This window comes from Pteropus alecto, unplaced genomic scaffold (assembly GCF_000325575.1).
Source record: "Pteropus alecto unplaced genomic scaffold, ASM32557v1 scaffold555, whole genome shotgun sequence".
Taxonomy (NCBI): Eukaryota; Metazoa; Chordata; class Mammalia; order Chiroptera; family Pteropodidae; genus Pteropus; species Pteropus alecto.
In genome coordinates, this window is record NW_006436809.1 from 60671 (window position 1) to 73437 (window position 12767).

The 12767-nt window shown below is 43.2% G+C and overlaps 1 protein-coding gene across 5 annotated transcripts in view; it reads right to left on the bottom strand.

Annotated features, from left to right (window-relative positions):
* GABBR1 (gamma-aminobutyric acid type B receptor subunit 1) overlaps positions 1-12767 on the bottom strand; it is a 28557-nt gene that overhangs the window by 8260 nt on the left and 7530 nt on the right. For 4 of the 5 annotated variants that reach the window (XM_025048056.1, XM_015590735.2, XM_006913639.3 and 1 more), the window contains 9 exons: positions 11820-11954; positions 11285-11455; positions 10079-10180; positions 9574-9639; positions 8915-9106; positions 3701-3943; positions 3020-3083; positions 1647-1724; positions 155-305 (listed from right to left, as the gene is read on the bottom strand). In XM_025048056.1, the coding sequence (XP_024903824.1) occupies positions 155-305; positions 1647-1724; positions 3020-3083; positions 3701-3943; positions 8915-9106; positions 9574-9639; positions 10079-10180; positions 11285-11455; positions 11820-11954 (1202 nt within the window). The remainder of the gene's footprint in view (positions 1-154; positions 306-1646; positions 1725-3019; positions 3084-3700; positions 3944-8914; positions 9107-9573; positions 9640-10078; positions 10181-11284; positions 11456-11819; positions 11955-12767) is intronic. The other variant, XM_015590736.2, reaches the window with a different exon arrangement.

Here is a 12767-nt window from a genome sequence, read left to right on the forward strand (position 1 = left end):
TTCCCTCCTTTCGTTCTCAGTAATCACTGGGAAAACAATAAGTCAGAGTGAAAACCTCAATGACACATGGCCTCAGAGTTACACAGGTGATTCTTACTCCCTTCAATTATCATTAAGAAAACAGGACAAGAAAAATGCCAGAAGATACACTTACCGGACATGGGAGTTGTAGATGTTAAAGGACAGACAGACTACAGCTAGGACAATACCCAGGCTGGAGAGAACCGAGACGGAGATAAAGAGTTTCTGTGACAGGAAGCGGAACGTCTTGATGACCAGGGTCTGGTCAGCGGGGGGGGACCCTCCTATAGCACAAGCAGGTGGGAGACAGGGAGAAGGGGAAAGAAAAAGGAAGCAGGACAAAGGAATGAAGGTGGGACAGGAGGAAGAGCAAAGAGCAAAGCTACTGATGGACAATCATAACTTTGGCTGTGAGGACATGAGGCCCTAGCTGCTCTGAGTCATGGCTGTTGCAGGTGGAGGGCTCTTAGGGAGCAATCAGAAATGAGATCAGAAAATGTAGCAAATGTCCTGTCTAGAGGCTGAGAAAGGCTGAGCTGTATCACCAAAGCTGTCGTCTTTTTTTTGTTTGTTATTGTTTGCTCTTTCTGTTTTACTGTCTTTCTTGCAGGAAAGGAAAATGGCGAAGAAAAGAAGGAGATAGCTGAGAAATTTATGAGGTTTCTTAAAACGCACATCAAAAGCTTCAAAAACAGCCTCAAAGTATCTAATCTGGCCTCCTAACTTTAGGGGGAAAAAATAGAAACAAAAACTAATCTGTGATTTTTAACCCTGGCAGGGTAAAATTCCCAAAGGTGTTTTCCAGTTAATATTAAGAGAAAGCTCAAATGTGTCAGAGTTCAGAGGAGGAAAAAAAAAAGCTAATCTCAATTTGCTAAGCTTGAAAAAAAAAAAGTAATTTAGGCCATGCAGCATTTATAGCAGTACAGAACACTGCCCTAAATTCAAATTATAAAAAAAATTTCAAAACTCTAGCAATGCTGGGAACTACTAGATTTCAGTTGGGTGGGCAGATGGCAGGTATCTCCAATGGCTGTGCCTCCCCTCCATCCTTAAGACGCTGAGCCTTTATTTTATCCTTCCTTTTGCTCACCTTTAGTATCTTTACCCCTTCCTTATTATTTTAGACCATCAAGCACACAAAGAATATTGCTTACTTTCCTTCTTTAAAAAGCACATTTTTGCAGAAGACAATTATATGAGGCTTTCCATCCTCTCCTACAGTTTAAGCAACCATTTTCCTGACAGAGATAAAGAGGCAGCTCTAGGCCTGAAGTAGCTGGTTCAGATACTTCAAGGCACCAGAACATCTGGGAAACCCAAATGGAGTTTCCATTTCCCATCCCTGCCCAACCCCTGCCTCTAATTCCCAGTTACCCTAGCAATGTACTATTTTTAATAGAGCATTGCTACCAACCACCTATTCCCTCTCCAAATACGCCAGTCTCCCCTACCCACACCTTGGATGTTTTATTCCCTTTCACTTAACCCTGGCCCCTGGTCCATCTCCCTGGTAAATTTCAACCTAACGGCACCTACCACCCCATCTTCCTTCAAATGCATGACCCTTTTCTGTAAACCTTTTTGAGAGGGGTTGAAGGAAAATATAAACAGGATCCACTTACCAATCCATTTATCCGTTTTGGACCAGGAAAGATCATCTTTGGTGCTATCATAGTAGCCAATCTTCTTGTAGCTGCCGCCTGGGCAGATGACAATAGAGTGACCATGGATAGGTGAAGAACTGATCCTAGGCATTCTCAACTAGCCATTTCCCTAAGGTAGCTTTCCATGGTTGTATCTGATTTTCCCTTCACCTGAGCCCTGAAAGATACTCAAAGGACCTGAGGGGTCATCTGAATAAGCAATGTGACTTAAAAGCAATGTAAAGTGGATCCCTCAAATCAAGAATATCTCACATGTGTAAAGCCCTTCAGTGAAGAAGACTCCAATGTTGGCCACTCATTCTACAGACTCACGCCTCTTTTAGCAAGATGTTTCTCACTTTGATTCTAGCTTTGAAAGCTTTAAACATTTGTTTATTGTCCCTCTCATGATAGACAAAATCACGGAATCTATTTTCCCAGTGGCTTTCATTTTAATTTTATAAATTTCTCTTATGTTGGTTGGCTTGGGTTCTATTTCCTTAGCTAAGTTGCACTTGCCTCTTAAAGAGGAATTCAGTCACTTCTAAGATACCTGTTCTAGAACTGGCCCAGTTACCATAACTTTTCCATCAAAAGCCAACTCATACCCCTTTCACCATGGCTGAAATCCATTCCCTTTTGTCCTGGATACAAAGATCTCAAAGGATGTGGGAAGTGGGAGAAGGAAAGAAAGAAACTTTTCACAGGAAGCCAAGAAATGGCTCTCCTGGCCATGCTATAAGTGGCTGAGAGTGGGGTGAAGCTGAAAAATTAACTCACAGAAGTTCTGCAAATACATAAGTGTGCTAAGTCGTAAGAAAATACAACCTAGAAAAGCCAAACTATACATATTGCCAAAAAAAAAAAAAAAAAAAAAAAAAAAAAAAAAAAAAAAAAAAAAAAAAAAAAAAAAAAAAAAAAAAAAAAAAATGTTTATATAGCAAGGAAATTCAAGGGATTCCCTTTAAAAATAAAAGGTTTGCTAGATGCAGCTTTCCTTGAGTCCATGGGTATGCAAGTGACAGGTCATTAACCTCTAAACCCAAGCCATCAAAGGGAAATTTCTGAAATTAAAATGGAAGCCACTGGGGAAAGAAAGTGGCTGTTTACAAAGTGCATGCCACTTTTCAAGAACATACCTACTGCAACTCAAAGAAATCATCCATACATGAGCTTTTTAGTATTATTATTAAAGAGTTTGATGAACACAGTTAGAGAGAAGAGCAGGAGGTGGGGAGGCATCAAGGCCACTTTGTGGTGTCTCCTGGTGTTCTTCTACCAGACAATGTCCTAGCCCAGCTCCAGCCTGGCCCTGCCTGACTTCCCCTGTCCCTTTATGCTCCTGCACTTACCCTGTAGCTGCTCAATAAGTGTCCACGCCATCCGAGAGCCACTGGCATCAAACACCACATGACCCTGTGAGGGAGAGGAACATGTGGAGGCAGACAAAGGGGATACAAGCAAGAGTGAACATCAAGGACCCTTTGAATCCCTATGTTTTTGATGTTAACTGATCTTCTGAATGAATTCTATTTATGGCATTTGCCTGCATATAGGACATACCCCAGATACCCATACCCTAGATTTTAAACACATTATTCTTTGAGAAGTTTCACCCATGAGATTTGAATGGGAAAAATCCCCAGATAGAATACCAGGAGACCTGGTTTCTAACTGTGACCTGAGCAAGTCACCAAACCCCTTTGGAAACTAATTTCCCCAGTTTAAAAATAAGGAGATGATCTTTCAGACCATTTCCTCTTTCGAAATCCTATAATTTTTATCTGAGCCATAAATATCTGGACCAAAAAGAAATGAGGGGAGGGGTTGAAAGAAATGAAATAGACCAATTTTCCCTTCTAATCACTTGTAGGTTTTCTGCTTTGAGGGTCCCTACTTCCTCAGTCTGAGACGGATTATCTCAGGGAGGTAACTAAGGGAGACAGAGAATGCATGTTTCCAGGAGAAGGAGAGTCTCTCTCTCTCTCTCAATGGGAGGACAGGGGAGTGTAAAGGAGGTTGCTCGAACTCACGGAGACACCCTCAAAGGACGAGGAGTTCATTGCCCTGTAGATTTGGTCAGTGATGGTCTGGTTGTTATAGTTGAAGTCTTCTAGGCGCACACCCGAACGGCCACCCCCTCCAGATGTCTTGTTCAGGGCCAATGCCAAGGCCCAGATGGCATCATAGGCCAGCGGTGCCTCCTGGAAGCCACCTGTCTCCTCAGGGTGTCTTTTTAGTCGCTTGGTCAGTTTTTCTACAAACTCCTGTGATGTCTGGGAAGGGAAGAATAGGAAGAAAGGATTGGTGTGTGAAGGATTCCGGGGTGGCGGGAGCATCTGATTCTGGCTCCAACACTCTGACTTGAATAGACGGCTTATGTTCATGTTGTCAGACTGAGCATATATATGCTTAAAATCTTTAACTATACCCAAGTGGCTGTCTTAGATTGGAAGTGACTAAAGTAGGGATTAGCTGGGTCTACTGGTCTTAGTGTGTACAGTAGCTAGCTCAGAACTACAAAAGGAGAAGTTTAATGTATAGACATTGTGCATAATAAATGGCAAAGGACAGAAAGTAGAAATAGAAAAAAACAAGAGACATGGATATTCCAATGAAGAGCTGCAATGTTGTTCTCTCATCCTTCAGCCTTTCCCAATAGTTGACCCAAGACCAAAGAGCTTCTCCAATTCTGAAAGATCCTAGAAAAGATGACACCACAGCCTTCCTCACTTGGCTTGTCAACCAGGAAGACTTTTCTTTAGTGTGCCAACTACTTACCATCCTCCTGTGAGTTCAGTGCACTGTCTCTAAGATGTTTTTCAGAAGACTGAGTGCTGCAGAAACAACCCTCACGGTTTTAAAGTGTATCATTCGATCCCTACCCATACCTCTCCCAACCCTCTATCTTCTTTTTCCAAGAAAGCTAAATAGAATGACAGCTCCTTTAACTCTGTCATGAAATGGGTCAAGAGACCTGAATTTCTATACCTGGCAGTAACGTTGCTTAGCTAAATGACCATACACAAATTGCTTTAAGGTTTTGGAAATGTCTACCACATAATGGAGAAAATCACATCTGCCCTTCCTTATCTCCCAGAAACCACACTGGCTCAGTGGCCAGCTCTTGGCAAGGCACACATAATACACAGGGGCACTACACAACCTTGTTTAGATTTGTAATGTTTGAACGTACACACACTCTAATGAATAGATGAAAGAACAAATAAAAATCTTCGTTCCCCATGCCCTGCCCACGTTTCTTTCTGTTCAACTTTCTGTAGACGCAAGGGAGTAAAAGATGCAAAGGACAGGCAGTGTAGTGCAGTGGAAACAGCCTGGGTTTTGAAGACAGACAGACCCGGACTCTACTTCCCTTGAGGACAGGACTAGGTTCCATTCTTTTCTTCACCTCGGCACCCAGCACTGTGCCCAGCCAATAATGGATGTCCATTGGATTGGGCAGTGAAAATAATATGTATGATACTATAATGGTAAACGTGTCATTACACATTTGTCAAAACCCACAGAATGTATAACTCCAAGAGTGAACTCTCATGTAAACTCTGGACTTTGGGTGGCAATGATGTGTCTGTGTAGGTTCATCAGTTGTAACCACTCTGGTGGGACATGTTGATAATGGAGGAGTCTGTGCATGAGCAGGGGCAGGGGACACTGGAAAATCTCTACACTTTCCTCTCAATTTTGCTATGAACTTAAGTTGCTTTTAAAAAATAATATAAATCTTGTTTTAAAATGTCTATTGAATAAATAGATGGATGGATTCCAAATCTAACTAATCCACTTACCCATTATGTAATCTCAAACAAGTTATTAAACCTCAGTAGTTGGCTATTCAGCTTTAAAATGAGAAAAATACTACCTCAAAGAGTTATTATAAGGATGAAATAATACATATTTAGAATGCTGAGTTTAAAGTAAGTTACATTTTCTTTTCGTGACTTTTCCTATACTTCCTATACTTCAACTTTATCTTTGTCACTGAACTCAGATCTATAATCCAGCTCAGTATTTCAAGTTCTATATCTTGAACTGTCTCTAAAACATCTGCAACTATACAATTGATGATCTCAAATTAAAAATATCTAAAACTAAACTCAATTTTTTCCTCATTCCCCATCACTTCCCAGTACATGAGACTGAATCCTTAGAATCACCTTAGACTCTTTCAAATCACCAAGTTGTCTTAATTCTTTTGTTAAAATGTTTCATTAATATCATCCATCCCCACATAGAATCGTGTTGTTAATAATAACAATAATAATAATAGTTAACATTTATATTGTCCATACAATGTACCAGGCACTTTTCTAAAATACATATATTAACTTCTTTAACCCTTAAATAATCCCATGAAGTTTATAGCCCATGTTAGAGATAAGGAAACTGAGGCACAGAAAAGTTTAACTTGGCTAAAGTTGTACGTCTAGTGTATGGCAGAGGTGGGATTCGAACAAACTCAGGCAGCCTGGCATCAGTGTCCCCACTCTTCCTAACTACCCTACACTGTCTCTATAAGCTGAAATGCTTCTCTCCAAGAGCGCCTGTCGGACAGACAGCAGTTAGGCTGAGGCTTTCTAAGTAGTCCTTCAGCCTCCAAGTCTATCCGATCTGCAGTTCAAAGTAAATACTACATCAGAAAATCACCCAGATGGGAAGGGATTCACCTACTGTGCATGATGCCATCCCCTGCCCAGATCCTCATACTCTCTGCTGGTTCCAGGTCACTACCACTAACGTGCTTGGCCACTGGTGGTGCCACTGGCTCTTCCCCCTATAACGAAAGTTACCAAAAACATCTTTCCCCCTTGGGTCAGCAAAGATATGGTTGTAAATTTTCAAATGGAAATGTTATTAGGCAGCTTAAGGAAAACAGAACAACCACCAAAATTCCATACCCATAGAAATTAGTGAAGTAACCGAGCGTAAATTTATGATCCTAATTTTTTAACAGTCCCATCTATTTCTATATGTGACAATGGATGTTTGACAATGATCTAAAATGCATATCCTGAGGTAGGTTTTTATTTTGTATTGCACCCAGATCTGATGGAACCTCTAACCCAATCAGAATTTACTCACAATCTTACCCCACCTCCCACCTGCCCCTCTAGCCCAGAGCTATATTATTTCTCCAGAACCTCTCTAACCCATTCTCCCAAATCTGACTCCTGGATTCTTTCTCTAAACTGTTTCTGCATTATTGACATTTGGAGCAAGATAATTCTTTGTTGTGGGGTACTGTCTGGTGCATTGCAGGATGTTTTAGAAGCATCCCTGGCTTACCCATTACACAGCAGTTGTGACAACCAAAATTGTCCCTAGATATTGCAACCTCTGGTTGAAAACCACTGCTCTAACCAACAGTCCTCAAAATGTGGTCCCCAAACTAGTAGCATCAACATCCCTAGGGAACTTGTTAGAAATGTAAATTCTTAGACCTATCCCAGACCTACAAATTAGAGCTTCCAAGGAAAGAGGCCAGTGATCTGTGTACTAACTAACCTTCGGGTGGTTCTGATGGAAGCTAAAGTTTCAGAACTATTGATCTAAACTTAAGGCCATCCTTACAGAGTAAAGGCAATTTTGCTTCTTTTCTAAATCGCCATGGCTCTGGGCCCCTAGGACCAACTCTTGCTTCCAATCCACTTCTCTTGGTCCTGTTTAATTCATCTATAATCTTTTCCCTGGTTGGTTGTTAAGACTGCTTCAACCCTCTGGAAAATCTTGGCTTCTCCACCTGGCATTTTAGGCCCAAGCAGGCCTGGTATCACTAGAAGCCCTGTAGCCTCGAAGGCAGGCACATCTTTCTATAGGGACCAAGAGCCAAAAAGAGACCTCCAACTCATTCTGCCCTAAAACCCAGATGTCCCTTTATTCCCCTAACCAGATCCCTGCTTCCTGTCAGGGGCTCCTCTAGCTCAATGCTAGGAAGCATAAGCCACAATTGGAAGGTACGGGCTCAGGGCACCAAAAAGCCTTTTCAACTTCAGTTACCAGCTCCTCTACTTCCCCAGGTCCTCAAGGATGACATCTGTCAGGTGTGCTACAGGGATGTGACTTCCAGAATTTTTCCATTGTATTTTTCAACCAAGATACCTTAAATACAGCGTCCCTTAGACTATCCCAGGATGATGTCCATGATCAGAGTCCACAAGGCAACAGGCCTTTCTATCACAATCCATTGCCAGAATAAACTTCCTGAATCTTCTTTCTCTCTTGCTCAAAAACTGCCATCAACTAAACAATGTTAGGCTATAAAAGCACAAACCTTTTAGTCAGACATTTCATGGTTTGCCATGGAAGGTGATAGGGCAGAGTGGTTTGGAGTTAGAGTCAACAACTAGGACTCAATTCCAGCTTGACCACTCAGTAGTTACATGAGCTAAGACAAGTCACTTAACCTCTCTGAGTCTCAATTTCCTGGCCTATAAAATGGAAATGAAAAATCTACATCAGACTATTGCTGTGAGGATCACTGAAATTATATATCCAAGCTCCTGGTTTACTACACAAAAACAACTGTTACTACAACTTTGTTTTAATGGGATATTTGGGGGCTTTATAACCATCACTTACCCCTTAAGATGTAGGGCTGAGCAGGCAAGGAGCCGCTTCATATTCACTCTTCTCACTTGTACCCCTCACCTGCAAGGCTGCCTCTGCCTTCCCAAATCAGAGAATGTCTTCCAGCTCCCTGTCTGTCACTAACCAGCTATCTGGGACTAACTAATTTCAAAAGTCCCCTTTCCGTTTAAAGTTCTAAAATAGGATCCTTAAAAAAGCATCAGGAGCCAAGCTGAGTATCAACCAGGGGTGAATATTAAGCTCTAAAGAGCTCTGAAGTCACCAAGAAAATAAAAGGTATTTCTGCCAGGAACAGCGGTCCTGTAAAGGTGTGCTTGCATAAACAGCATCTGTATTATCACTAACGCCTCTCCCTCATTTGACTTCTTGCCAACTGCTCCTCATTTCCATGGTAACAGCCCTTCTACTCATCAGGGGACTACTGAACAAACCACTCTCATTTCCTCTCTCTTCCCTGCCCGAGGAAGTCAGAGCGGAGGTGGAATCTACAGGAAACACGGCACAAACAAGTTTAGGGTGGGCGGAGGCCCTGTGGCCCCCTATACCTCCAAATTCCACACCTGCTCCCCTCCTCTTCAAGGCTCCCTCAGGCCTCCCCACCTACCCAGGTGCCAGCTTCTAAGTCCCCACACTCTCACCATGTTGGAAATGCTGCGGGTGTTGGCAGGGTTCAGCATGACAATCTCAGTAGTGATGTGACCCTCCACCGCCTCGGTCATTTCATCCACTGTGCAGTTGATAGACGGGTCATAGGTCTTGAACCAATTGTCAGCATACCACCCAATGAGGAACCAGACGTACTTCTTCCCAAAGAGTCTCTCCTTGTATACCTGAATGCAAAGGATGGGGAGGGCTGGGTCTCTGTTTCTTTTTTTTTTTTTTTGTCTTACCTCATTTGACACTATTCAGCCTCTAGGGAATCAGAGAAGAACAGAGAATTGAAAAGAGACATCTACAAGTTTTGGGGGTGGAGGAGTGAATAGGAAAGGCTCAACTACTCTTCTAAGTTCCTCCCCAGCCTCTATTTTTAAGTGGCCTTTTCTAGCCAGTATGAAAAGATAGGATTCAAAGTCTCCTCCAGGAACGCAAAGCAGTAGGAAAATGAGATCTGGAGAAAGTGCTGTGTGTGTGAGAAGCCAAGAGGTGGAGTTAGAGCCAACAGACAGGGACATCATATTAATCATCACCTCAGATCATCTACTATCAACTTGAGTGAAGATGTGGAGAGGCGATCTCATGAGATACTCCAGGCAAAGGGCCCGCCTAGTCCCCCTCCCTCTTCATATTTCAACTCCACCTCACAAAAAACTTTCCGGGCTTCAGTCTCATAGAAAAGTCCCACGATGATTCGGGCGTCCTGGCGCTACAGAATGGAGAGAGAAACAGAGCTCCTGAGGGACACCTGGAAACGCCAGAGGGGCTAAGCCAAGCTTTGAATTCCTGTGCTGAAGCACTTAGTGCAGGGCTCTGTGCAATAGGTAGTGAATAAATGTCAACTGGAAGATGAAGCTAAATGTCCCCAGGAGATGGTGCTGTCTCATAAAATCAAAATTTTGTGACTGTGACAGAGGTATTAGCTAACACTAGTGTGCAATCATTGCAATATATAAGTTTATCAAATCGACATGTTGTATACCTTAACCTTAGACATTGTTATATGTCACTTATCTCTCAATTTAAAAACAAAAAACAAAAACAAAAACAAACCAACGTTCCCCCACTCGGCTCGCCTCTCCAGCCCACCACTGTTTCCTCAACCTCGTCCCCCTGCAGTCTGAGTCTACCACTCCAGGCCATCCCACCTTAAGGTTTTTGACCGGAACAGCTGGATCTGAGAAGAAACTCTGGCGGAAAGTAATCTCGATTCCAGCCTCCTTCACTCGTTCCTCCAAATCGTCCAGAGTCTTGAGTGGGAACGAGAAATAGAAAAAACATAGGGTGTACAATGGGGTAAAGACCAGAGATGTTACCTGGGGATCACATACTCAACAAAGGAATGGCAATTCTGAACCTTCCTTCAACATCTTCTGTCCCAGGGATAGAGAGTGTTCAAGGAAAAGCATCTGGAGTCTTAGGATATGGCTTCCAAGTGAGAAGGTGCATGGAGAGCGCCTCCACAGAAGTCACCCCATTCACCCTCTTACCACCACTGACAGCAAAAATGGGGAAAAGGAAACAGGAACCAGGAACCAGGAAAAGGCAAGGCGGTCTGTTATAAATAAGACGATGTCAGCCCCAAGAGGCAAGTGGGCAGACAGACAAAAGGACCAGAGATGAATGTCTTGAATCACTGAATGAAAGTGGGAGCAGGATTAAAGGCCACTGAACATAAGAGTGGATTAGACAATCCAAAGAATAACATAAAAGAGAAGAAGCTGTCTTTTTCAAGTAGAGTCATGTGTTTCCTCTCTACCTCCAAAAATCCCCTTCTCCCCTTTCTCTCTGTTTGCCAGCATCTCTCTCTAAGCCAACTACCTGACTCATGTACATATACCTGTCTATCTGCCTCTGTCACCTCTCTTTCTCTCTCCCCCTTTCTTTCTCTCTCTACCTTTCTGTCTCTATTTCCATATACATCTTTTTCTCCCATTACCCTTCCCTCACTCCTCCCTGTACCCATTTCTATAGCTCCATTCTCTCTGTTCCTGTTCACACACACCCACCACCTCCTTGAGTGCCTCTGGATCTGCTACTTCCCTGGGTTTCGACCATGTATTCACTCCTTTACTGTGTCCCTACTTTAATATACCTACTTTAATAAACTGGGTCACTTGGGGTTTATCTGTCTGAAGAACAAATCATCAAAAGGGGGAAAAAAAAGTCCTAAAACCAAAAAGTTGGAAAGGGTCCTAAAAATTCAGCTTGTTCATTTCCCTGGCTACAGAAAGAACATGCACTTAACCCACTCGGAATGTGTTCTCTTTTGATAAAGAATCAGGATCTTCCCTCTAAAATGAATACCATGTCACATCTCTCTGCACTGGAGTCTTTACCCAGTCCCTCCTCACCGAAGTGAAGACCTCAGTGGTCTGCTGGATGGTGGCGATCTTCTTCCAGCCCCACTTTTCAAAGAGTTTCACACGAGTAGGATTGTGGAGAGTGGCTGATGGATGAGTTCGAAAGAATGTAGGAAAGCGCTGTCGGTTTGACAGAGCTGGTGAGCTGGAGCCATAGGAAAGCTAAGAGAGACAGGGATAGTGCCAAAGAGGACCTTATCAGTAGACTCCACTAAGACCTGCTAAGAGTTCCTTCAACCCTTCCCCACCTCTAGGCTTCTCTCCCTGACTCTCTCCAAGAGTCCCTACTTCTACCCTAAGAAAAGTGATTTTCAAAAGCCCTCACACCCATTATAATCAGAATGTCCTTTCACTGATCTAGCTCCTTGGGATGAACAAGGTCAGCTGCAGCACTGTTGCTAGGAGGCTAATTAGTTCAGGTCTATAAAGGACTCTGAATCTTGGAAGCAGTCCTCTTAAATATGCCCTTTCTTTAGTACAGCCTAAAAGGGAATGGCCCACCTTCTAACCCCCAAGCACTGCTTACCACAATGAGGTTCCACATCCTAGCGGCCTCAGCCACAAGCGTGGAGACGGAGCTGCAGCCAGGCATAAGGATGATCTTGATAGGGTCATTGTAGAGCAGCTCGTACAGGTACTTGGTGGCTTGGCCTGGGTCACACTAAATAGGGGTTGGGGGAAAATGAGGGTAGGCTCTCCTAGCACTCCTTGCCTTCCTGCAACTCCTACTCTTATTTTTCCCAAAAAGCTAGTTATTTCTCCCAACTACCCATCCCTCTGCTGAAACGTTTTGGTCATGATTACCATGTTCTCCTTCCTGACATCTATTCCTGTCTTCTCTTATTTCCCCTCATTTGGTAAACACCCTTCTCTGTCTTCCACCTAGTGCCTTACCCATCAGTATTAATACAAAACACATCTTCCCTCCTTTCAGCTCATTATCACACCCCTTAACCCTCCTTCCCCCTACCATCCCTGACTCTCACCCTATATTTCTGTGCTCCAAACATCTGTAAGTAGAAGAGTCTGCAGGAATGTGAATAAACTCTCCCCAAGCCCCAGACAGCCTCCTCAAAGCCATATTATGAAAATTTCTCCCTCATCTCTGCAAATGCCCTCTCCCAACCTTCCTTTTTTTTCCTCCCTCTTCTCTTTTCAGGACTACTGATAAATAAAAGAGAACAGGAACGAGTCCACCAGGAGGTCCAGCTCAGCATCCACCCCCTCCTTCTGGGCCCTGACATTTGACAGGTCCATTAGAAACAAAGACACTCAAGGGTAGAAGTGGGGGAAGAAACAAGGATGAGGAAAGAAGTGGGTAGAATAAACAGAATGACTCTCAAGAAACTAGATAATTTTAGAGTGCCTAAAGGAGAGGCATGGAGATGGAGAAAGTAAACAATGTAGAAAGCTAGAGATGAAAGGAATGATGGGAGGAAGGGAAGTGGGGGGAGGAAGAGCCAGCAATGGGTGT